At 44.3% G+C, this 26,733-nt stretch overlaps 1 protein-coding gene across 4 annotated transcripts in view; it reads left to right on the top strand.

Moving 5' to 3' along the window:
• Window positions 1–1,305: 1,305 nt before the first annotated feature.
• The window catches only part of LOC121541689 (endoglin), a 42,089-nt gene continuing 16,661 nt past the window's right edge, over window positions 1,306–26,733 (top strand). For 2 of the 4 annotated variants that reach the window (XM_041850925.1, XM_041850929.1), the window contains exons 1-3: window positions 1,306–1,420; window positions 2,718–2,953; window positions 21,231–21,379. In XM_041850925.1, coding sequence (XP_041706859.1) covers window positions 2,890–2,953; window positions 21,231–21,379 — 213 coding nt within the window. In that variant the 5' untranslated portion in view covers window positions 1,306–1,420; window positions 2,718–2,889. Of the gene's footprint in view, window positions 1,421–1,926; window positions 2,084–2,677; window positions 2,954–21,230; window positions 21,380–26,733 lie in introns of all 4 variants that reach the window. The other 2 variants (XM_041850927.1, XM_041850928.1) reach the window with 2 other exon arrangements.

Here is a 26,733-nt window from a genome sequence, read left to right as displayed (position 1 = left end):
TACCACGAGCCCGTCCTCCCCAATTAAGGTGCCACCAACCTCCTGTGCTGTACTGACAATTCTTATAAGTTTTCATTTAAAATATAAAAAATTCATTTAAAGGTAGCATGCATCACTTTTACAAACATGTTCATCTGCATGCAGGCCAACAGTAGGCAAAGTAATTAACACATTAATTAAAATTCGTATTCCTATTGTGTTCTTAGCAACAACAATATCAAAATGTCTGCTCTTACTCCATAAATGGCACAGGCTTGTAAACATTATGTCTCCATCAAGTCGTTACCAGATCACATCATAACTATAAATGTTCAAAGCTCAAACACATGACAATGATAGTCTTGTAATCCGGATATGTTTTTAATAAAGATCCTGTCGTGTGATTCCATGAAGGCTGCAGCTATTGTTGCAGTATGAAATAATGAATGTGTATTTTGTCCTTCACTGCAGTCTCCTGTTATGCCCTGTCTGCTTCTCTGCCTATGACACCATAGCAACCACATAGGTGTTTGTGAGTTGGTCACAAATATACAACTAACCAGATAACTTATTAATTAGCCTATCAAATAAGAGATTTGACAAGAGGACAATTGTCGGATATCATCATCACATCATAATATATATATATTTTTTAAGGGGGTAGATCAGCTTTAATATTGCAGATAGATTGTAACTTCCATCAATGTAATTGTCTGCATCACATTCTATATTAGTAATATGTTTATACATAATTATTATTTATTTTCACTCTGAAATTACATTCCTGGTTACAAGATATCAATTTGTTCTCATAAACAAAACAGTCTTGAGGATGAGAGAGAGTACAGTCACAAGTCACAACTTCTATAGAGCGACAAATAATGATTGGAGCAATATTGGCCTCAAGAGGGCGGTGTGGTCCCAAGTTGTTTGTGACAATAATATATTATACTGAGGTGAGATTCTTCCAAAACCCAGGGATCATCATCATCCCATCTGAGATTATAAGGACACAACCCCTTACTCTTGATAATACATGACATTTTGGGTTATTACTATGGTGTTTCAATGTAATAAACCATGTTGAATGGGTTATGGAAAGAACAAACTCATGCTTCTGTGATTTATATATATTTTCATTCCTTAGGCTGCTACCTGTCGACCATATCTCATTGCTGTCGATTCACCTGAAATGCAAAATCTCATTGAAATCCCTAGTTTCTCTTTCACAATGTTCTGTGCTGACAAGCAGTGCGGGTATTGACGTCAGTGACGGGCATTAGCACCAGCGCGCGAAACTCTGGTCTTTGGGAGTGGTAAATCTGCGCTTCACCACCCGCCCAGCTACAGTAGAAAGTTTATGAGCGTTTACATGACTGGATGCTTCTTTCGCACTCGTGGATTATACCCGCAATTTAAAAGTTACATTCTCCATTGATATGTGAGTTTTTTTTTTTATCAATCCTTTGCTGTCAGCTTTAGTTGTTGTCCCTGATACAATGTATTTCCTTGATGTGTTGTTTATTTGAAGCCAATGATAGGTGACAATTAGGTGAGAAACTTGTTAAAAAGTATTACAAAGTTGTGAACTGTGAGCTATTGTCAGAAAAACGTCTAGCCTATAGCCGTATTATCGTACATTTCTGAACTACTAGTTTCACTTTTTCATCCTATTTATTTCAGTCAAATGAAAAAGTAACGGTTTTGCTTTTATTTCACTTTAATAGCCTGTCTTCCGTTTGCCTGAAATATTCAACTACTTTCTGATGACCATTTTCTATAGTTAAAGCGTTATTAGGCATTTTACTCAATAATTCGGGTTTGTCTGGTTAAGGAAGTAGCCAAAGTTACTTTTGGTTTGCTTTGGTTGCATAAACAGTTTATATAGTCTTTTCCCCTCGCACTGTATGAATCATATAACAAGAGCAGTCTCCCCCTGCTTATCAGATCTCCTCATTGTAATATTATTTAAAGAAAGCGACGCCATACCGTTTCCTGGCAGACTGGGCCAGCAGTTACTGACCACTGGATAACCCTAGAGCTCTGGGCCCCAACGAATATGCTAGGCTATCCAAGAACAGATAATCCCATTGGAAGTATAAAGGTAATACATTTGTAGCCTATCATTAGTTGCACATGCAGTAGTTGATGGCAATGTCATGTGTCAAGTTTTAACTGATTATCCAATTTTTCATCTGAATTTGGTATCATAGCAACAGTTATAATCAAGCACCTAGAAAATGGGGGGTAGCTGAGTAGAGAGAGGTACAGTACATACATTTATTAGAAATGGCCTTGTTAATCATCACCAACATAGATGTTAATCAGTGTACTGCATCTGATCCTAGACATTTAGGAACAAGCCCTCAGGAGAGAAAATTTAATCCTATAATAATCTCAGATAGCACTGTTCCAGATAAAAGACAGAAAAAAAGAAAGTAATGCAGTTTATAATCTTGGCAACACCATCTCACAATTTAATTTTCAACGGGAAAGGTTCCTTGAGGGGATTTGTTAAGCTTGCCAGCATTGAGTGTAGAGGATGAGTATTACATTGATTAATATGCATTGAAATTATATAGATTCTACTCTGATGTAATGATATAAATGTGCAACATCACTTATATCAGAGGTATACACTATTCCTTATTGATTGGATCTTTTCAGTATTCACCTCATCTATGACTTTGCTTGGCAGTTGGCTATCTCCTACTGACGTCCCGCCTCTTTTCTCCAAGCTGACCTTTGACCTATCAAGGCTGGATTTGTGTGGTCACCCCTCTGGAGCGGAACCACTGCCACTACAGTCACAGACGTGCTGCCATTGGACGAGGACGCTGCTCTCGCTGCCCGAGCACCTAGACACCGGCTAGTTCTTCTTTGAGACTCCCACAGATATCTGACTTAGAGATGGAGAGCAGCAACATGTCGCTTTTACCTCTGCTTCTACTGTGCCTTGCCATCGCCACTTCAGGTAAGACCAATGGTTGGTTGAACCTCCAACTACCATCTCTTCTTAATGGTTGTGTTAGTGAAGAGCTGTTTGGTTGACGGCTAGTATGCTAGACTCGACTTGGAGACTGGTGCTGAATTGAAGCCTAGAGGGTCTTTCCTTCTGTGTAAGCAAAGTTAAAAAATTAACCTTGATTTGACCTCTCATGACTTTGTTATTCTAACCTCATCTCTTTTAAAAAAAAACAATTAGGGCTTTATTTTCACATCTGTTTTCAGTGGTTCTCTCTCAGGATTACCAGTTGATTGGATGAGTCTGTATATAGAGGTGTATCGTTTAGGTATAGATATCTGTAGGTATGATAAATAGAGCTCGCCAGCTTGTAGTCCTAAAAAACGGAAATTAAACCTCTGGTTCGTTCAGCCATTCCTATGGGGGAAATCAATGGGGAAAGAATGGGGTTTTGGGATAAATGCAGAAAATAAGGTTTGAGGTTAACACAGGCTGAGGAGATTTTATATATATAAAAACATTGTAATAATATCAGTCAGTTAACATGACCTATGAAGCCTTTATGTGCTTTATGGGCTTATTTTGATTACATAAATGTTAAAAAATTCACAAAAAGTGACATTAGCTGATGTCATAGAACAAAACTTATTACATTTAACATTTTAGTCATTTAGCAGACGCTGTTATCCAGAGCGACTTACAGTTAGTGAGTGCATACATTATTTTTTTATTTTTCATACTGGCACCCCGTGGGAATCGAACCCACAACCCTGGCATTGCAAACACCATGCTCTATTAGATCTCCTAAGCCTATGTTTACCACATATCTTATTTTCATATTTTATCCCAAAACCCTACAAAAAACCCATTCATTTCCCCATAGGCTCTGGCCAACAAGCAATGGTGGTACCCTCCATTAGTTCCTACAAAAAGGCGCAATTACTATTGCTCTCTGTGGCTGCAGTGGTTAGTTGGCAGTTAGCCGGAGTCTTATGTAGGAAATGGAAGAGTATCTGCAATGTTCAGTTATGCTCTGACAGGTCTTGTGTTATGCTCTGGCCGCTGACAGGTGTGGATCCTTAGAGTGATGCTTATTTTCAGATGGTTATGTCAGACAGAGCAAGTGTAGTTCATGCCATTCCAGTGGACCCTCAGGTTCATGCACTGATATCCTCCTTGTGCTCAAGTGGTACTTTTGACTGAACATGCACATTTGATGTATTTGGCTCTAGCAGACAAAGGACAGCAGTCCAAAACTTTTTGTATTCTTATTTTTGATTATTTCTTTATGTTGTACCATTGTAGAGAAGGAACCAGCAAATAAGCATTTTGTTGGACGGTATGTACCATGTGTATCCTGTACATACGACTAATAAAACTTGAAACTGAAACTGAAACATAACCGAGACATGCCAAGACATTTATTGGAGTATTCTGTGAGACTTCCAAATAGGAACACTATAGCAATGTTGCTGAACACAGCATTTTTTACACCCATCACTAGTGAGTGGCTGAGGTTGTGGCTGCAACTGTGACAGTCTGTCGACAGTGTAGCCCTCTGCAGTGGATTCTAGTTGGGGATCTGTGTCGACTGCTTAGGTCTTACTGGATTAAATCCCTGTTGTCCCTGTTGGGGGCCTCCGTTTGGGCTCCAGACGGTAGTTGGGCTCCAGACTTCTGTTCTGTAGTTCCATGGGGGCCATCAGCTGTACAGCCTCTCTCTGGAGGTGTCCCTATGGGGGGCTAGGTTGACTGTAGGCCCCATTGGCTCCCCGCTGCAGTTAGTTCCCCGTGGGAGCCTGACGTGACGGTTGTCGACTGTCGGCCTCCCGCTGCACTTCCTCCCAGCCGGGTCCTTCTCCACAGACTGGAGGAAAAGTACAAAAGCGATTAGGCAGCTGCCGTAGAGGGAGGGGAGCCTGAAAGAGAGCTTGGTCGAAGCTGACAGACTAGGGAGGGAGGGAGATGGAGGGAAGAAAGGTAAGGAGAGTAGCAGAACAGCAGGCGGGGGAGCCACTAGGACCCATATCCTGAGGAAGCTATGCTGGAGGCTGGGGGGTGGGGAGGGGTGGAGATGATGGTGGTGGTGGTCAGGGGTGGGGGGTGGATTATGTAACTATCCAAGAACACATCAGTGGCACAGTGGGGGTTGATTGGGAAAGGGGTGCAGAGAGAGAGAGAAAGGGATGAAAGTGATGAGAGAGAGAGAGAGAGAGAGAGAGAGAGAGAGAGAGAGAGAGAGAGAGAGAGAGAGTAACGGGGGTGTTGAGGGATGTGGCAGAGAGATGGACAGACAGAGACAAAGATGATGCTAAGGAGAGGGAGAGACAGAAAGAGGGGGAGGGACTAAAGAGAGAGCGAGATTGTGTGTGTGAGAGAAATACACTATGGCAAGATGCAGAGAGAAATGAGAGAGAAGGAGAGAGGGATAAAAATAGATGACAGACAGCTCCTTAGTAGGGCCTTGCAGAGGGAAATAACAAAACCAAAAAACTGCTGCCTCTGTTAAAAATGGCGTTGAGAGTGTAAATAGCCCACTTCCCCCCACTGCAGCCAGACTGGGTGGCAGGACCAGGGAGACATAGTGACGCGACCACTTGTCGCTCCTGCAGACCGATTTCTATCTCACTGTTGCAATTAACAATCCATTTCTGACTGCCTCTCTTTTTCTCTCTTTGACTCTAGCAGTGCTGAGCGGGACTAGCTACCCACTGGGCACACGCTGGTTGAATAAACGTTGTTTCCACGTCTTTTCAATTCAATTACATTGACCCAACGTGGAATAGACGTTGATTTGACGTCTGTGCCCAGTGGGTATGCTACAGTATGTTGCTCACTTCTCTCTCTCTCTTGCTCGCTCTCTATTTCTCTCTGTTGTATCTAAAAGGGAGAGTAAGCGCTTGATGAGTTACGATAATGTTTGCAGCCGGATAACTTTTCCTGTTTGTATATAGATTATGAATGATGTGTGATGGTTCACTTTATCTCTGGAGTAAAGCAGGGCCACAGTGTCATGTAAAATGTTTAGAGAGCCAAATGATTTTTTCCAGCTTGTGAGTTATGTTTTTCTTGAAGTAAGTTGTTAACAAGGCACCCCCCTCATGCAATAAGGCATATATCAAAGCACTGTAAAACACATCTAGCTCACTCTATTTAGGCTATGCATATCCTAATGTTGATAGGCACACTTTAATCTCAGAAACCATTTCATTTAAGACCTATTTAATATTTCATATCTAGGAAAAACATTTTGCGACTAACATACACAATCGTTTCTCATCTGCAAGGAGATGCTTGAGCCTCAGTAATTATTCAATTACTTGGCTGTGAGGCAAAGAGAGACAGAGAGCACTAGTTCCGTTGAGCTTTTAACAAATACACACATCATTATTTACATGGAGTACTTATGCATCACTTTGATTAACTGTCATTTTAGTTTTTAACAAAAGATGACCATGTCAAACAAAAACAGTCATTGATATTTATGTGTCCACTCGTTTCAGCCACTGTTTCTGGCCAAGGCCTGGACCTTACCTGCCTGTCTTTCCCACCAGTGGTGCACTATCCCTGGGGATTGGTAAGGCCCAGCTCCCCCAGGTCGGGTTGGTCGGCTGGCGGTGGCGTGAGACCTGAATGGCTCATTAGTACATGGCACTGAGATAAAACTCCTCATCAGAATGGTGACCGCCTTGTGCCCATGCCAGCGGCGGCCGTCTAGGCACTGTGGACAGATAAGGCATGGCGTTGTGTAGCTATTATCTCTGGCCAGTCTGCCCATACTCAGCCAAGGGTCTGCCCAATCAGAAGAAGTCTTGAAAGGGGATTTGTACCCATCCCTTACATTTTTTTATCTTACCCAAATCCCAGAAAGAGTAGTACTTGGATTGGCTATTTGGTATCTATTCTGTATTTCCCACTATGCAAATTCATAAACTATTTAGTATGCTATGTTGATGTGCTGCTTTCTTCAGGCAGAACAGAGAGGCTTGTCAGCGAAGCTTCTAAAGGACAGGAAATTATTATTGAACAGTTGATGCTTTGAAGCAATGACAGGTGTCATAGGCTTTAGTTGAAGCTTGTTGCGATGTGTCTCACAAATCTTAAAAACCGCGACTCAATGTTGTTCAGAATTGAAACAACGTAGGGTAGCTACAGTCACTTGTTATTTGACCCTAATGGTAGAGCTATGCAGGCCTGGGTGTATAAAGTTTAACCTTCGTGTTGATTCAGGTGTCATGCTGCTTTCTCTGGATTCATGTGGTGAAGCCCTCAAATGTCTCTTTGATTTATGACAAACATGGTATGTGTGCTTGTGTGTGTGCACCCGTGTGTGTGTGTGCACGTGTGTCTGCACGCCTGTTTAAGTGAGTGTGCTCCTGTTTGTGTTGGTGTGTTTATGTAGGGGCCACATTTAGGGTTATAGAGAGTCCCTCTGAATTTGATAGAACGCTTTTGATGTAATTTTTCCCATTATTAATACATTGAAAAGTAGAAAGTGTGATCCAGGGATAGGCTTTAATTAAAGGCCCAGGAGTGCAGATGTTTGTCATTTAGTAATATGACTCCAACAATTCCCAAAGCCATGCTCAGGGCTCTTAAAAGTCTGTACTTATCTTCCTGAGGGAATATAGTCAAGCTTGTTGACAGCTCTCCGCACTCAGACAATTTCATTACTCTTAGAGGAAGAAAAATAATACTCAGCACTGCAAAGCAGCACAATCTTTTTGTCTTTGCTTCAGACTCTACCTAACTCCACTTCTTCAACTTCTCAAACGTGTCGAAAAGTATCAGAACCTTCATAGCTATGCTATCTATGATGCGACGAACCCAAAGTGGGCTCGTTAATATTTTCTGAGAAATCAGTGGAGAAAAACTGGGTAATATCTGCTGGTTCTATGAGGAACATATGCTGTGCAAAGCGACATCAATCTTGAATGATTGGAAGCACCCAGTGTGCAATGCATCTCTGCCGCTTCCATCTGCTCGGTGGAACGGAGTTAGCACAGCGACCGCTAAATTAGTCTTTCCCTCCAAAAGCCACGTTTGCTAATTAATGCCTGGAAGATGAATAGACTCTCACTATAGAGCAAATTCACAATGTCTCGTCGTTTAGTGATGAATTAATTTGGTCACACTGGGACCAACCTGAAGACTGAGAGCTAATAAAGTGTTTATGGAACACCTTGTGAATTTGAAGGAAGAGGCAACCAAAGAAATGAAACGGAAACATTGCACTCGCTGATGCTGCCTGGAATATGACAGATAGATGTTTCTGTATGTGTGTGTGTTTGTGTGTGTCTGTGAGAGAGACAGAGAGAGAGATAGAGAGAGAGCATGTAGTGTATCAGTGGGGAACGGCAATGTATTTAACATTCATCATATCTAAAGTTCCTTGTATCACCATTCTAGGAAAGAACTGCTAGTATAGTGAATGACAAGAGCACACTCAGTTTTTCAACATCAAAGCATCAGATTGCCTTAGGAACAGCAACAGACAGACAAACCATGAAGATTAATTGAGAGACAGCTCTCAAGCTTCTAAGAGATAAATGTGTGTGTGTGTGTGTGTGTGTGTGTGTGTGTGTGTGTGTGTGTGTGTGTGTGTGTGAGTGAGCCATACGCCCTCCATGGATTTGTTGTACTACTTATGACATGAGGAGATGTCTGACAAGAGGTGTAAACAGAGTCATTATATATGAAGACAAGCTGTCTACAGACCAGCTTTCACATCCTCAATGCCAGTGGTGTAAAGTACTTAAGTAAAAATACTTGAAAGTACTACTTAAGTAGTTTTTTTGGTGTATCTGTACTTTACTTTACTATTTATATTTTTGACAAATTTTACTTTTACTTCACTACATTCCTAAAGAAAATTATGTACTTTCTCCTCCGTACATTTTCCTTGACACCCAAAAGTACTCGTTAAATTTTGAATGCTTAGCAGGACAGGAAAATGGTCTAATTCACACACTTATCAAGAGAACATTCCTGGTCATCCCTACTGCCTCTAATCTGGCGGATTTACTAAACACATGCTTTGTTTGTAAATGATGTCTGAGTGTTGGAGCGTGCTCCTGAAAATGGTGCCGTCTGGTTTGCTTAATATAAGGAATTTGAATTGATTTATACTTTTACTTTTACTTTTGATACTTACATATATTTAAAACCAAATACTTTTAGAATTTTACTCAAGTAGGATTTTACTGGGTGACTTTCACTTTTAGTAATTTTCTATTAAGGTATCTTAACTTTTACTCAAGTATGACAATTGGGTTCTTTTTCCACCACTGCTCAATGCCAGTAACACACCTAAATAACCACACACACGCGTGCGCATACACACACACTAGGGCTGTCCCCGACGTAAATAAATCCAAAAGTCCAAAAGTCTTCTGTTCTTTCAACCAATTGATTGGTCGACATTTTTAAAGGTGTATTTTTCCATATATAGACACCCTATGTGTTTTAATAAAATCAACTATATAGGCAATGCATTGAGCTTGTCTGATGCTTTGAGCACACTGTTTGATGAAATAAGACACAAATGACTTGAGGGAGCCAGAGATCAAGAATAAAAAATCTTAATCTGACCCGATCATCCTCCTCCCGCTCCTACTGGCTTTCGCATATTTGGGCTTTATTCTGCTGAAGTTGCCGGTAATAAGCTACACGAGGAATCGGCAACCTTTCTCATGTGGAATGCTAGTTTATCTTACCATTTCTACCGATTTGCGTGCCAGTTATGGTTTTCATGTGCACATTTTCATGGAACAGTTTCATTTCATTTATAATATGGTCTTCGTATCTCAAAATCATTGTCACGTGGTTAATCCAAATTCTATCCAAATCTAAATGAAAAGTATACAAACCTAAAAGGTAACTTCTATTGCCATTGCCAACTATGTAAAAACATTGCAGCCTGCAGGTAGAAAATATCCTGATGAAAATAAATATCCTATAAATCACATTGGCTACACATGGCTTGCAATGAACTTGAAACATTGTATCAACTATTACCTTGAGTCTGGCCTAAGCTCCTGCTAGCAAACTTGCAACATTGTTTAAAATATTCTGGGCCCTCAGAGTTTCCGGTGCCAGTGAGCTCGGGACAGACACAGCTGTAGGATATTGGCACAAGTGATAAGAAGTAATCAGATAGGCCTATTTCATGACGTTTCCACTGGATCAGAGCATACAATGTTTCCCTTTCACGCTGAGTGGTTATCGAAAGGGAGAGAGCTGGAAAGATTTTTCAAATACATTGAGGAACTATTGGTGGTGCGTTAAGCCAATCAGAAATACTATCAGATTCCCAAATGGGCACATTTATATTCCTACATTTGCGCGCAGGCCAGGTAGCCTATAGGCCTACTCCTATGCGTAATCAGGTGCGTGTCCTTACTCAACATTGACAGGAGCGCTCCAAACAAAAGACAATGACTAAATTGACAAAACTCGTAAATGGAATAAAATAAACCTAAACTTGTTTCTCACAAGTGTAGCATAGCTTGTGCACTCTGCAAACAACATGTCCACTCCGACAATGAGAACAACAAAAGACTGGAATAATAATATATTGAATGCATTAACATAAATGACCGTAACCAAACAAACACTGTAGATTAGAAATTATAGGAATGAATGGTAAATGTACTACTGGTGTCACGGCCGTCTACGGAAGGAGTGGACCAAAGCGCAGCGTTTGTAGCGAACATGACTTTATTAAAGTTAAAGTGCACGAACGAGAAAACAATAAACAATGACGGATAGTGAAGTCCTCAGTACACAGACTGAAACGGAACAAAAACCCACAACCCTAAGATGAACACTGACAGTTTAAATATGGCTCCCAATCAGAGATAACGAGCCGACAGCTGACACTCGTTACCTCCGATTGGGAGTCACATGACGAGACAAGACACTGCAACCAAAACCAAACACAACCAAATGAACACACCCTATACCCAACACAACCAAATGAATACACCCTGGCTCAAACTACACAGTCCCGGAGCCAGAGCGTGACAGTACCCCCCCCTAAAGGCGCGGACTCCGACCGCGCCTACACCCCAAAATAGGGGAGGGCTGGGTGGGTGTTGCTCCTCGGAGGCGGCTCCGGCTCGGGCTTGACCACCACCCCACTTCACTCCCCGTAGTGCCCCAGGTCCGATCTGACCCAGCTTGCTGGATCAGGACCTCCGACGCGCACCCCTGGCTTGGCGCGTGAGGTAGGAATGGACCGGAACTGGCAGACGATACGCACCCTTTGCCTGGTGCGTGGGCCGGAACAGGCCTCACCAGGCTGAAGACTCGCATCCCTGGCTTGGTGCGAGTAGCAGGAATGGGCTGGATCAGGCTGACGGCTCGCACCCCTGGCTTGAGTGCGAGTAGCAGGGACGAGCTGAACCAGGCTGACGACTCGCACCCTTGGCCTGGTGCGAGTAGCAGGAACGGGCTGGACCAGGCCGACGACTCGTACCCCTGGCTTGGTGCGAGTAGCAGGAACGGGCTGGACCAGGCTGACGACTCGCACCCTTGGCTTGGTGCGAGTAGCAGGAACAGGCTGGATCCGGCTGACGACTCGCACCCTTGGCTTGGTGCGAGTAGCAGGAACAGGCCGGGCTGGGCTGGCGACGCACACCGTAGGCTTTGTGCGTAGAGCAGGAACAGGCCGGGCTGGGCTGGCGACGCACACCGTAGGTTTTGTGCGTGGAGCAGGAACAGGCCGGGCTGGGCTGGCGACGCACCCCGTAGGCTTTGTGCGTAGAGCAGGAACAGGCCGGGCTGGGCTGGCGACGCACACCGTAGGTTTAGTGCGTGGAGCAGGAACAGGCCGGGCAGGGCTGTCGACGCACACCGTAGGCTTGGTGCGTGGAGCAGGAACAGGCCGGGCTGGGCTGGCGACGCACACCGTAGGTTTAGTGCGTGGAGCAGGAACCGGCCGGGCTGGGCTGGCGACGCACCCCGTAGGCTTTGTGCGTAGAGCAGGAACAGGCCGGGCTGGGCTGGCGACGCACACCGTAGGTTTAGTGCGTGGAGCAGGAACAGGCCGGGCAGGGCTGTCGACGCACACCGTAGGCTTGGTGCGTGGAGCAGGAACAGGCCGGGCTGGGCTGGCGACGCACACCGTAGGTTTAGTGCGTGGAGCAGGAACCGGCCGGGCTGGGCTGGCGGCGCACACCGTAGGTTTAGTGCGTGGAGCAGGAACAGGCCGGGCTGGACTGGCGACGCACACCGTGGGCTTGGTGCGTGGAGTAGGAACAGGCCGGTCCGTACCGGGAACACACACCACTGGCCTTAACTGGGGATCAGGAACGGGCCGGACCGGACTGGTAACACACATCAGTCTCTCACGCCGTGCCACAACAACTTCCCTCCCTCTACTCGCCAATGGCTCCCGTAATCCGATATCCTTCTCTCCACATCTCCCTGTGGCAGCCTCCTGCTGCCCAGTCGCCCATGCCGTGTGCCCCCCCCTAAAAAATTCTTGGGGGTGCCTCTCGTCCTTCCGACGATGGCCCTGCTGACGCCGTTGCTCCTCTCCTGCCAGGTTCTCCCCCTTCATCGCCCTCCGGTACCGGACGGCCTCCTCCTGCGTAATATGTCCCCAGCCGAGGAGGACATCCACCAGCGTTCTCTCCTGCGGGTGTTCCTGTATACGCTGCTTGGTCCTTTTGTGGTGGGTTTTTCTGTCACGGCCGTCTACGGAAGGAGTGGACCAAAGCGCAGCGTTTGTAGCGAACATGACTTTATTAAAGTTAAAGTGCACGAACAAGAAAACAATAAACAATGACGGATAGTGAAGTCCTCAGTACACAGACTGAAACGGAACAAAAACCCACAACCCTAAGATGAACACTGACAGTTTAAATATGGCTCCCAATCAGAGATAACGAGCCGACAGCTGACACTCGTTACCTCCGATTGGGAGTCACATGACGAGACAAGACACTGCAACCAAAACCAAACACAACCAAATGAACACACCCTATACCCAACACAACCAAATGAATACACCCTGGCTCAAACTACACAGTCCCGGAGCCAGAGCGTGACAACTGGTGATATATGTAATCGGGAATAGATAGACACTAACAATCAAACGCAAACAATGAATGTGTAGCGGGTGATTTGGATGGAGTTAGGCGCAGGAGGTGTAAATCAAAGATTAATGGTTTATTTGGCCAATACAGCGGTTCGCAGCAATGCGTAAAACAACTACAGTGCGACTTAACGGCGCACTGGGAAAAACAAAACACACGGGTGAATATCCCGGTGATGAAGTACATAATGCTCCACTGAGCTATCGACACCTTCACATGGAAACAATCACACACAAAGACATGGGGGAATCCTTATGCAGGGACTGATGAGGGGATATGAACCAGGTGTGTGTAAAAAACAAGACAAAACAAATGGAATAATGAGAAGAGGAGCGGCAGTGGCTAGAAGGCCAGTGACGACGAACGCCGAAGCCTGCCCAAACAAGGAGAGGAGGCAGCTTCGGAGGAACAGAATGTTGTGACAGAATGTGCACAAATTGGCGAGAGAGAGTGCATTCTGGAGAGAGACGTCCATTGTGCATTTTAGCTACACTTCTTGGACTGTGCCATCCCGCGGCCTCCGCAATGGATTATTTCACTGAGATGGGCGTGAATCACAAAGGTGTTTCGTGTGCCATAAAAAAAATCCTAAGAAAATCCAAAAAAATATATACAGTGCATTCAGAAAGTATTCAGACCCATTTACTTTTTCCACATTTTGTTACATTAGAGCCTTATTCTAAAATTGATTAAATAGTTATTTTCCACTCATCAATCTACACACAACACCCCATAATGACAAAGCAAAAACAGTTTTTTTGAAATGTTTGCTAATTTCTTCAAAATAAAAAATATTCAGACCCTTTACGCAGTACTTTGTTGAAGCACCTTTGGCAGTGATTACAGTCTCGAGTCTTCTTGGGTATGACGCTACAACCTTGGCACACCTGTATTTGGGGAGTTTCTCCCATTCTTCTTTGCAGATCCTCTCAAGCTCTTTCAGGTTGGATAGGGAAGTAGAATGGCCTTACTGAAGAGCTCAGTGACTTTCAACGTGGCACCGTCATAGGATGCAACCTTTCGAACAAGTCAGTTCGTCCAATTTCTGCCCTGCTAGAGCTGCCCCGATCAACTGTAAGTGCTGTTATTGTGAAGTGGAAAAGTCTAGGAGCAACAACGACTCAGCCGCGAAGTGATAGGCCACACAAGCTCACAGAACGGGACCGCCGAGTGCTGAAGCGTGTAGCGCGTAAAAATTGTCTGTCCTCGGTTGCGACACTCACTACCGAGTTCCAAACTGCCTCTGGAAGCAACGTCTGCACAATAACTGTTCATCGGGAGTTTCATGAAATTGGTTTCCATGGCCGAGCAGCCGCACACAAGCCTAAGATCACCATGCGCAATGTCAAGCATCGGCTGGAGTGGTGTAAAGTTCGCCACCATTGGACTCTGGAGCAGTGGAAACGCTTTCTCTGGAGTGATGAATCAAGCTTCACCATCTGGCAGTCTGACAGACGAATCTGGGTTTGGCGGATGCCAGGAGAATGCTACCTGCGCGAATGCATATTGCCAACTGTAAAGTTTGGTGGAGGAGGAATAAATGTCTGGGGCTGTTTTTCATGGTTCGGGCTAGGCCCCTTAGTTCCAGTGAAGGGAAATCTTAACGCTACAGCATACAATTACATTCTTGACGATTTTGTGCTTCCAACTTTGTGGCAACAGTTTGGGGAAGGCCCTTTCCTGTTTCAGCATTACAATGCCCCCGTGCACAAAGCGAGGTCCATACAGAAATGGTTTGTTGAGATCGGTGTGGAAGAACTTGACTGCCCTGCACAGAAGCCTGACCTCAACCCCATCGAACACCTTTGGGATGAATTGGAACGCTGACTGCGAGCCAGACCTAATCGCCCAACATCAGTGCCCGACCTCACTAACACTCTTGTGGCTGAGTGGAAGCAAGTCCCCACAGCAATGTTCCAACATCTAGTGGAAATCCTTCCCAGAAGAGTGGAGGCTGTTGTAGCAGCAAAGAGGGGACCAACTCCATATTAATGCCCATGATTTTGGAATGAGATGTTCGACGAGCAGGTGTCCACATACTTTTGGTCATGAAGTGTATATACATTATATATATTTGCTAATGCTCGACTAAAGAAGATCTCACACACACACACACAACCTCCCCCCACTACCACATATAAAGTAGTAATAAAAGTGACAGTGATAATCAGGGACTTTTTGATAGACTGTGGGGATTTTGCTGGCGTGTGGAGAGAGGAGGAGAGAGGTGAGGCACAGTGTAGTGTTGTGCAGTGTAGGGGTGAGAGGCCAGGGGACACTGCGGGCCCCTGCAGAACGCTGATAAGAGCTTGTTTACCTTCCTGTGGATGGTCAGGCCTCGGTCTGTGGCCGCGGAAACACCAGGACAATAGGTGTGTGGAGCTAGAAAGGCTGGGGCAGACCAGACCCCCCCCCCCCTCACCATCATGGCTCCTCCGACCCGACCCAGGACGCAAACAGTTTTCTCTGCCTCAGGGAGACAGTAGCCCCTGACACTGCTCTGTGTTTGCCAGGGTTTACCCTAGATTTCCAGATAAGGCAGGGTTTAGATGTGATGCAGACACCATTATTGGAACCAGTTGAAATAGATCCACCCTACAGAATACTGACGATGAACCTTTCACCCCCCCAAACAAGAACTGGTAGTCCGATCCATGTCAGATGAGGCTGATGAAGTCATGCGTTTAGTATTTCTGCTGATAGGAAGGAGCCACGCTGGCTTTTTCCGCTCCGTGATGTTTTTGTTCTTAATACACCTACAATATGCCTTGAAGAGTTGCAAAAAACTTTTGCAAAAAAGATTGCCAGTAATAATGAAAATATTTTTTGCTGTTTAGTTGTTTACTACGTCAGGGACATCTGTAGATATTAAACATTTATCACAATGTTAGGTATAAACGTTAATATTAAACAAACTATTTCTGTCCCATAAAATAAACAGTGGTCTTATGTCCTAAGAAGACATACACTCACAGGCACAGATGGTAGACTTGGAATGTACCAAGCTGCATCAGAGGGATAACTTTGTGTACTTTACAGCATTGAGAAATCTCGCCCTCTTAACTCGAGCCCCCGCACCCCCCACCGTAGTCCGCCCCTGCATCAGACAGGAGACACATGCCTGATTGGGCATTTTCTTTGGCTCAGCATCAGGTTTGGGAGTTGACCAGAACAATGAGACAAGAAGGGACAGTCCAGAGATAGACACAGACAGGCAAAAAACAGTACAAGGGAGGAGGAGAGGGATGAATGGCCAGACGCGATTCAAGCCAAGGACTTAAATACTCAGATAAACACTGTGACACAACACTATGAAGCATGAGGCTCATCATCATTTCCTATACATCCTCTATCATCTAGAATCATTATGATGCATTCCTTCAAAACCCCCCTGACTCCCCTTCACATCTATATGGGAATCACCACCATCGTGGAAAATAAAATTGGAGGCGCTGCTGATAAAAATAGATAAAGACAGAGGAGGAATGGAACGGCGCTTCTCTATAGCTCATTTACCAGCAAACTGCTTAATGAGGCACTTGGCATTTCCGGGTCAGGCAGAGGGGTCAGTGTGACTATAGTTTATATCCTTAGTGACCGGTAAATAGGATTAGGGGAATATCGGTGTGTGTGTCTCTGTGTGTGTGTGTCTGTGTGTGTGTGTGTGTGTGTGTGCATGTGTGCTTTGCAGACACCAGGGGGTGATTTACACAGGCTGTTGACTCTGTCACAGTGGAATGAGACTTCTTTATGGGAGGTAATCTGGCTGTTGAGTGGACATTAAACCACAGGGGCAGAATAACAGGAAACTGGGCCTTGACCAGAGCAGAAGAAGAGGGATGATGAGAAAAGAGAGGGAGGATCTCTCACTGCACAGTGGGGAAAGAAAGAAAGAGTTCATTAACGAAAAGATGAGAGGCTGGAAAGAAAGAGCTGTTTGTGTGGTGGGCATTGGCTTGACTTTCCTCTTACCCCTTCTCTCTCCTCTCTCCTTTCCCTCCCTCCATCCCTCCCCCTCGTGGTGACGACAATGTCCTCTGCCTGGGCTCTCCGTCATCATCAGGCCAGCCGTCTAAACAGGGCATTTCCTGTTGCCCTCACGAAAGTTGTTGTTTCCTGTTCACCCCGTCCGTCCGTCCGTCCGTCCGTCCGTCCATCCTTCCATGGCGCTCATCAACTATCAACCCCTCCCCCAAATGCTTTGCACCTTGTAGCTACAGTAGATAGGGAAAATCCTGGGTCTGCAGACGTGGGCCCGTATTCAAGAGTCTCGGTGTGTGAGTGCTGATATAGGATTCGTTTTGCCAATTAGATCATAATGAATAAGGTTATATGGACAGGGGTGACCTGATCTTAGATCAGCACTGCTACTCTGTTATGCTTTGTGAATAGGAACGGACCCTGGAACTGAGAAGCTATGATTGTCTCTTAGGTGTTCATAACAGTTTTAATCTTTTGTAATAGGTTCTCAGATTAAGCTATTATACGGGTCTAAATCAGAGAATGTAATTCTGTCAATGTGAATAGTATCAGACAAATTATAACTGATCTCTCTATAAAATGGGGAGGTATTGGATTCATCTTTACTGCCGACTCATACCAAATTTGATTTTTCAATGAGAGGAATTTAAGCACCAATCAGCACATAACGAGCTGAAAATTCTCATCAGTTTTCTCAAAGAGGATTGTCCTCTGTGCAGTGGTATGAAGTACTTAAGTACAAACACTTTTTAAAGTACTACTTTTGGGGTATCTGTACTTTACTTTTTATATTTCTGACTCCTTTACTTTTACTCCACTGCATTCCTAAAGAAAATAATGTACTTTTTACACTATACTGTACGTTTTCCCTGACACCCAAAAGTACATTTCGAATGCTTAGCAGGACAGGAAATGTTTCAATTAACACACTTATCAAGAGAACATCCCTGGTCATCCCTACTGCCTCTGATCTGGAGGACTCACTAAACACAAATGCTTCATTTGTAAATGATGTCTGAGTGTTGGAGTGTGCCCCTGGCTATCCGTAAATAAATAAACAAGAAAATCGTGACGTCTGGTTTGCTTAATATAAGGAATGTGAACAAATACTTTTAGACTTTTACTCAAGTAGTATTTTACTGGGTGACTTTCACCTTTAAATGAGTCATTTTTTATTAAGGTATCTTTGCTTTTACTCAAGTATGACAATTAGGTACTTTTTCCACCACTGCCTCTGCGCTCAATAATATCAGCCCTTTCCATAATGGGTGTCAGTGGTAATATTGTATTCCATTTAGGTGTGTGTCTACTGATTGGGATTCAGACACTCAGACCAGGGTTGTCTCTGTATCAGTCCTATGATACTATCTGAGTCACATCCTACAGGGTCAGGAGACAGACAGTCTGAGGTGGGGGGCATCAGGGCCCCAATCAGATCTCCCATCTCTCACTAGGCTGGGCTGGACTTGGTCCTAGTGCTGACTGTTGATTGGGTAGGACGCGACACCTGACCCTGCTCTTCCTGAGGAAGGAGGCTGTTTACTGGTGGGCAATATTTATTGAGCACCAACAGGATACTCCCCCAGGGCACAAAGTAAAAGGAATAAAAAAAGCAAATACATTATTTCAACGGTTCCCTCTGAGGTCTCCACACAATGCCATTCGCTCCGACTCCCTCCGTACTATTATCACACACACACACCCACACCCACCCACCCGACACACACACCCACACACACCCACACCCACCCACCCACCCGACACACACACCCACACCCACCCAACCACCCGACACACACACCCACACACACCCACACACACCCACCCGACTCACACACCCACACACACCCCCACACACACACACACACACCCACCCGACACACACACCCACACACACCCACACACACACCCACCCACCCGACACACACCCACACCCACCCACACCCACACCCACCCACCTGACACCCCCCCTCACACACACACACACACACACACACACACACACACACACACACACACACACACACACACACACACAACCCAATACCCCTTCCAACACACACACACTCTCACACCTCTCCAACCCTAACCAGACACTCATATTCATCTTCAGCCCTGACACACACAACCTCACACAGCCTCACATGCAATAAATCAGCTGCCCTTGTGTCTGTGTGACAGAGAGCAGAGGTTGGGGAGGAAACTCCCTGCGGTACGTGGTGCAGTCTGGCAGTGAGGGATAGTAGGGAGGAGAGGAGTGGACTTGATTTAATGTTGCCCATGTGGCCGTGAGGTCCCAGATAAACTTGACCTATCAGCCGTGCCGATCAGACCGGTAGCCCCTCCCACCTATTTAGCATCCATACTTCTTACTTTATCTCCTGATTAGAAAACACGGCACCACTGCTTCCAGATGACCCGCCATGCAACCCTCCTCCACTCCTATAGACAGTCACTGAAGCAGGAGTGATGGAGTGCATGTAGAGGAATCAGAGATGAATATAACAGGAAAGCAACATCCTCCATAGGCTAGTCTAGGCTGTAGCCAAGAGGGTGATTTAATAGGGTCTACCGAGCTCTTTGTATGTTGCCTAACATGTGTATGAATATATCTTACTAATGATATCATGTGTTTTAATGTATATATGGTTGATGCATAAAACATTTCATATTTATATGGTCATAATAGCTCTACCAGCTCTCCTTGGTTTTCTCTCTTTATTGTACCTATGTTCTTGTACCTAATGCATTTCACATTGGGAGTTATTTTTAAATAGGGTTGCAAAGCTACAAGTAATTTGCCATATTGTCCATACGTTTCTAGTAGATAGACCATTTTGTTCAAGACAAAATAGCTTCATTAATGAAAAAAGCATTTAATCAACAATGGAGTTAATTTCAATTAACTCTGCAACTCGTCCAACTATTGACTTTTTTTTACAACTGCCACCAGTTTAACACCAAATACATACTGACGTAGTAAAGCAAGGCAACAGTAAACATGTCGTTCCCCACGAATGATGCAGCGCCCCCCTTTGGCCAATCATTGTAATTTTGTAAATGACGGATCTCTATGGCAAGACGCACCACTCACCCAAGTTTCGTCAAAATTGGGCCAGTGGTGTCTGAGATATCGCGTGTGACTAACGTACTCAAAGTTGATTACTATACGCCCCCATTGGGCCAATCAGTGTATTATTTTGTAAATGCCAGATCTCTATGGCAAGACGCATCATTCACCCATGTTGAATCAAAATCGGGCCAGTATGCCAAATTTCATCACTCTGAGTCAAATAGATCAAGAGATATAAACATGTGGCCATTATGGCCCTGTGTAGCTCAGTTGGTAGAGCATGGTGTTTGCAATGCCAGGGTTGTGGGTTCGATTCCCACGGGGGGCCAGTATGAAAAAATGTATGCACTCACTAACTGTAAGTTGCTCTGGATAAGAGCGTCTGCTAAATGACTAAAATGTCAAATGTAATAGTGCCACTGTGGGTCATTATGAATGTTCTTATGTTAAGTCTTGACAGTGTTTGCAACATGTGTACCATATTTTGTTACAATACGAATATCTTTGACTGATTTATATGCATTTATGTGCGTGAAAGTTTATTGGTAAATAGCGGCCATTTTGTTTTAGGTACTACACTGGAAAATATTATTTGAGAGACCTTCGTCCATAGATGCCACATATCAAGTTTCGTGCCGACTGTTGCCAGAAGAGTAGCGTTTTAAGTGTTTTTCACAAAATAAATGTAAAATGGTGGAAAATCCATCATGGCGGACCTTATGGGTCCGTAAGGCACATTTGTTCCTTCTGAGGAGAGGGAACTATGTACCGAATTTCATTACTTTAGGTCAAACGGGGTGAGGGGCGTGACCTTTCAAAGTTTGCATTTTCAATCTCTTGTTATAGCACCACCGTCTGGCAAATCGGTGTAATTTTGTTCTTAGAAAGTTTCCAGTAATATACCCTCCTTTTGAAAACCTATTCGTAAGTGTAGGCCTGTTTTGCAAGTTTAAACATGGCATTCAACCCTCTAGCCACTTGCCAGGCCATCATTGGCGACCATTGTAAATAAGAATTTGTTCTTAACAGACGTGGCTGGTTAAATAAAGGTTAAATAAAAGTGTATGGTCCTAGAACGTGTGACCTCTCTACTTTGCTTAACCAGGTTTTGCCCTTGTCTCTCCCCCAGCATCCCAGCAGACATGTGAGCCAGTGGAGGTCCCTGACAACCAGAATGCCTGGATCAGGGTGAGGGAGATGCCTACAGGCTGCTGGACCAGCTACACCACTAAGGACAGTAAAGAGGTGCACATCCTCAGCCTGCACTACCTTCCTGGGGTAAGGCAATCTACATACTGTTTGTCTGTCCTGAATTACTGTGGAAGCACTCCACTAGAATTAGAAGCATACAGTACGCTGAATATTCCAGTACATTGAATACACAGGTTCTAATGTGCAGTACAGTGATATGTGAGGTAATACGATTTTATTGTAGCAATATGTTGTCAAATAACACCCTACATTGGACAGAATTAACTTTTCATAATGTTCTGAATTGTTAGATTACATTCAGTTTGTATATCCCACATCGTATCAGGAGTCCATATAGTGACTAGCTAGCTCCATATAGCTGGAACGTTTGGCCCGTTCCTCAGGGAAAACGTTGTTCTGGGAGAGTGTCTGTGTAAGATTGATACCAGATGAGCGTTAGCACACTAGGCTAGCTTACACATGAGATTGATACCAGATGAGCGTTGGCATACTAAACTAGCTTACAAATGAGATTGATGCCAGATAAATTAGCTAGCTTTCCCATATGGCTGAGCGTCAACATGAGGGACACCTCCTCTGCTCAGCCTGATAAGTACAAACACATGCCAGACATAACATGGAGCCGGGGTCTCCCCTGAGGTGACTGGGGTGTGAAAACACACCCTCATCCAACAGCCTGCATGGGGAATGGGGCTATGTGTGCTGAATACAGGTTGATATAAAAGTTGTACCCCAAATTGTATAACTATATTTAATTCAAATTATAGCCATTTGGGAGTTAAATTACGTAACTGAGCCAAAATCGGTGCTTAGGAGGAATGTAATCCTACACTGCTATTTCACCCCAGACTTAATTTTTCATTCTTTGACAGTGTCTGGTCAGCACGTATTCATAATTTCTTATCAGTGCTCTCTCCCTATAACACACACACAAACACTTTCTCTCTCATCTCATTGACTGTTTGTCCCTCTTGAGATGCTGTAGCCAGTACACTTCCTCAAAATAGTTTTAATTACTCTAAGATAACTCAAGAAATCTGTAATTAATTTTGACGTTTTTGCCGAGGTCTTAGTTGCGCAATTTTACATCTAACTAAGATGTTTGGTGCAGTATTTCTGAAGTGAAATAATGTGCATGAAAACTAGTCATCTGTCGTTGAATGACAACTTAATTGAAGAATCCCTACTGTTGACCAATCACCGATGAAGGAGCATAGACATCGGCTACCGAACTTCGACAAGCCTCAAGAGAATATGTTGTGTGCTCGAACAGCTGGAAAAAACCTGCTGAATGCTGTCGAACACCAAAACGAAAAAAAATATAAAGAAATGTCATAATATACACAAAATTAGGAACACCTGCTCTTTTAGACTGACCAGGTGAATTCAGCTGAAAGCTATGATCCCTTATTGATGTCACCTGTTAAATCCACTTCAATCAGTATAAATGAAGGGAAGGAGACAGGTTAAAGAAGTATTTTTAAGCCTTGAGACAATTGAGACAGGATTGTGTATGTGTGCCATTCAGTGGGTGAATTGGCAAGATAAAATATTTAAGTGCCTTTGAACGGGGTATGGTAGTAGCTGCCAGGCACAACGGTTTGAGTGTGGCAAGAACTGCATCGCTGCTGGGTTTTTCACGCTCAACAGTTTCCCAAAGCACATCCAGCCAACTTGACACAACTGTGGGAAGCATTGGAGTCGACATGGGCCAGCATCCCTGTGGAACGCTTTCAACACTTTGTAGAGTCCATGCCCCGACGAATTGAGACTGTTTTAAGGGCAAAAGGGGGTGCAACTCAATGTTAGGAAGGTATTCCTAATGTTTTGTACACTCAGTCTATGCGTGAATTGTTTCGACTGGGCAGCATACGGAAGCTTTAGACTACACTCTGTGCTGTGTGTGCGCGCGTGTGTGTGTGGGGTGGCGGCTAACCTTCCTGATAGCTACTCTAGCAAAGGTGAGATTGCAAGTGTTCATTTGGCCCATTTATTAGCAGCAAAGATTTTCATACAGGCAGATGTCATTGCAGTAGGTTCCATAGTTCATAGTGAACATGCAAAAAATACAGGCCTATTAACATCAAACAAAAACAGAATGAGCATCTGTAGTTTTCACACAACCAATAAACTGTGTGCAGAACTACCAGTGGATGGAGAATAGAGTTATTTGTCCCCCCCCTTCTGTCTCTCTCTCTCGCTCTCTCTCTCTCCCCCCCTCTCTGTTTGCAGAGTATTTCAGTGCTCACCTGCATGCACTCCACACAGACAGAAAAACAAATCACTCCTTCCTAAACAAGAGTTCACATGACCTTCCCCCCTCCCCCGCTCCCCCTCCCCCCTGCCAGGATTCAACTCTGACCATTCCTCAATGTCCACTAGGCACTGTAAACAAATATGATGGAATATTAGGCCCCCTAAAGAGGGGAGGTGGTGACAAAGGTGTTTGTGGAAGGGTGGGGTCATATAGGAAGTGTGGCTGCCAGGCGGTCTGTGTATGGGTTCAGCCTTGGAGGGGGGGTGGAGGGACAGAGGACGAAGGGAAGAGGGGGGTGGAAGGCAGGAGGGAGGGCGCTTGTCAAGACCACATTGATGTCACATTCAGGCACGGGTGTGAGGGCCTTGGCTCACAGCCGAGACTGGACCGTCGGAGGGAGGACAGTTCTTTATTCAAGGACATTGAGTTTTGGTTTAAAGTGAAATTACTGTTTCCCAGCTGATTTGCAAGAGTAAATCCTATCGACTCATATATTAGTCAAAGACACATCCTTGACTCTATTGACTCAAACTGAGTCAATAGTGAATTATTTGCCCGTACCAGACTGGTAAACTGTCAGATAACAGGAACATTTGTCACACATTTACTGTATACTGTGTGCTTTTCAAGAACTCACTCATCAATTAACAATAGGATTCCTAGCAATAGGATTCTCAACCACAACCTATTTCCAACCAGGATAACAACACACCTAGGACCCTACTATGTTTAATCGAACGGGAAGTGTACAGTCTAGTTGTCAGCAAAGTACATAGTCTTCTAAGCAATGGCCACTTCACTTGTTGAGGCAACTAGAGGTACATTTATATCACAAACCCCAAGAAGAAAGAAGACATGTATCTTTCAGCTGACTGATTATTGAGTAATTCTTCAGTGTATTCTTCAGGGAGTTTCGATGATAAACATATTCTGACACTACTAAAAAGACTAGTCAAGCAGTGTGCTTTAATGCTCTGTGACAAAAGACAGTGGCGAGGGCAACTGATCATTTAATCAGTTAGACATGTTACCAGCAGCTCTGTCTGACTCATTGTCCCTGCTATTATCACACACACAGCAGCCAGGTCACCCGTGATACAAGTCAGTATTCGACGTCCATCCATGTCCGAGGACGTCGGGAGACGACGTGGAAACAGGCCACTAGGGGCAACAGTGAGCGCTGTTACCTTCAAGTAGGTTTTGATTTTGCTAGGGTACTGTGGACAAGGATGGTGGGTAGTCATAAGCATCTGCCTCAGGTGCCAAAGGTTGCATGTTCAAATCCAGCAATAGAAAGTAGATTTTTGTTTTAAGCCTATCCCAAACCTTAACCCTTACCTTAACCATCAGAGTCCACCCAAAAACAAATTTTTGGGATTTGTTTCATTAGTCCATTGTTGACATAGTCCCAAAATGTTTTGCTTGTCAGCAATCAAGTTTTCAAGATATGTAACTTTCAAAAGACAAAAATCAGCCCATTTTGGGACTATGTCAACAATGGAGTAATGAAACAAATACCAAAATAATGTTTTTGGGTGGAGTTTTCCTTTAACCCTAACCTTAAAAATCTAGAAATAATGCCTAAACTTAACCTTAAACACTTTGAAAGCATCTGCCTCTGATGTCAAAGGTTGCATGCTCATATCCAGCAATAGAAAGTTGTTTTTGAGAGTTTTGTTTTGAGCCTATCGCAAACCTGCCTGGCGTTTCTAATGGCCTGTTGACAGCAGCTATTGTGGTGTGTTGTCTGTCTGTTTATGTGTGTGTGTTGAACATGGCCCTTGCAGAGGCCTTGTGTATTAGCCCTGTGGTAGGCCTCAGACAATACACTGGTGGTCTCCTCCGACCAGCTCCAAACATCAGGGGTCCGATTATTTCATGTCGGCCCCTCGCCTCAGCCCAGCGTGGCCCTGTCAGAACTCATGCTGTCAGCAGCACGCAGCAGACGATCAATTTAATAAGAGCGAGTAGATACGAACAAAAAGACACTGTGTTCCTAAGCACACTCATCCACACAAAGAAACAAAGCCAGCAGCCAAGAAAATCCAGCTCCAAAACAAGCAAGAGATTAGAGATTATTTTTTCGTTTTCAGATGCGCTACGTCGGGATAAAATATGAATAGTTAATTCCCCAAAAGCACCTCTTCAGAACTGTGTTTTAGAGGTATTTAAGTACTTTCCTCTACTTCAATATTCTAACAACACAATGGGATTCACAACTGCAAACCTTTCACCTTCCTTTCCTCCCTACTGATACCCAAAGGAAGTAAATGCCAATAAATGTATGGTAATTCATTGGGAAGTTCAAAGAGAATATATAAATGTCCTGTCTCCCTCATCTCTATCTTTGTAAACGTCACTAGCTTATAACGCATTCTTGACTGTGGTCAATAATTACAAGAACATATTTGACTTAACCGGAAGCTGAAGGCCAACACTGTTCACCTGTTGTTCACTGTGGTATGAACTCTGAACTACACTCAATAAAAATATACACACAACATGCAACAATTTCAAAGGTTTTACTGAGTTACAGTTCATATAAGAAAATCAGTCAATTGAAATAAATTCATTAGGCCCTAATCTATGGATTTCACATGACTGGGAATACAGATATGCATCTGCTGGTCACAGATACCTGAAAAAAAGGTAGGGGTGTGGATCAGAAAAACAGTCAGTATCTGGTGTGATCACCATTTGCCTCATGCAGCGCGACACATCTCCTTCGCATAGAGTTGATCAGGCTGTTGATTGTGGCCTGTGGAATGTTGTCCCACTCCTCTTCAATGGCTGTGCGAAGTTGCTGCTCAATGGGTGATGTCTGGTGAGTATGCAGAACATGGAAGAACTGGGACATTTTCAGCTTCCAGGAATTGTGTACAGATCCTTGCGACATGGGGCCGTGCATTATCATGATGAAACATGAGGTGATGGCGGCGGATGAATGGCACGACAATGGGCCTCAGGATCTCGTCACGGTATCTCTGTTCATTCAAATTGCCATAGATAAAATGCAGTTGTCCGTAGCTTATGCCTGCCCATACCATAACCCCACCGCCACCATGGGGGACTCTGTTCACAATGTTGACATCAGCAAACCGCTCGCCCACACGATGCCATCTGCCTTGTACAGTTGGAACCGGGATTCATCCGTGAAGAGCAC

Source organism: Coregonus clupeaformis, chromosome 27 (assembly GCF_020615455.1).
Source record: "Coregonus clupeaformis isolate EN_2021a chromosome 27, ASM2061545v1, whole genome shotgun sequence".
Taxonomy (NCBI): Eukaryota; Metazoa; Chordata; class Actinopteri; order Salmoniformes; family Salmonidae; genus Coregonus; species Coregonus clupeaformis.
This window is presented reverse-complemented; position numbering and strand designations above follow the sequence as displayed.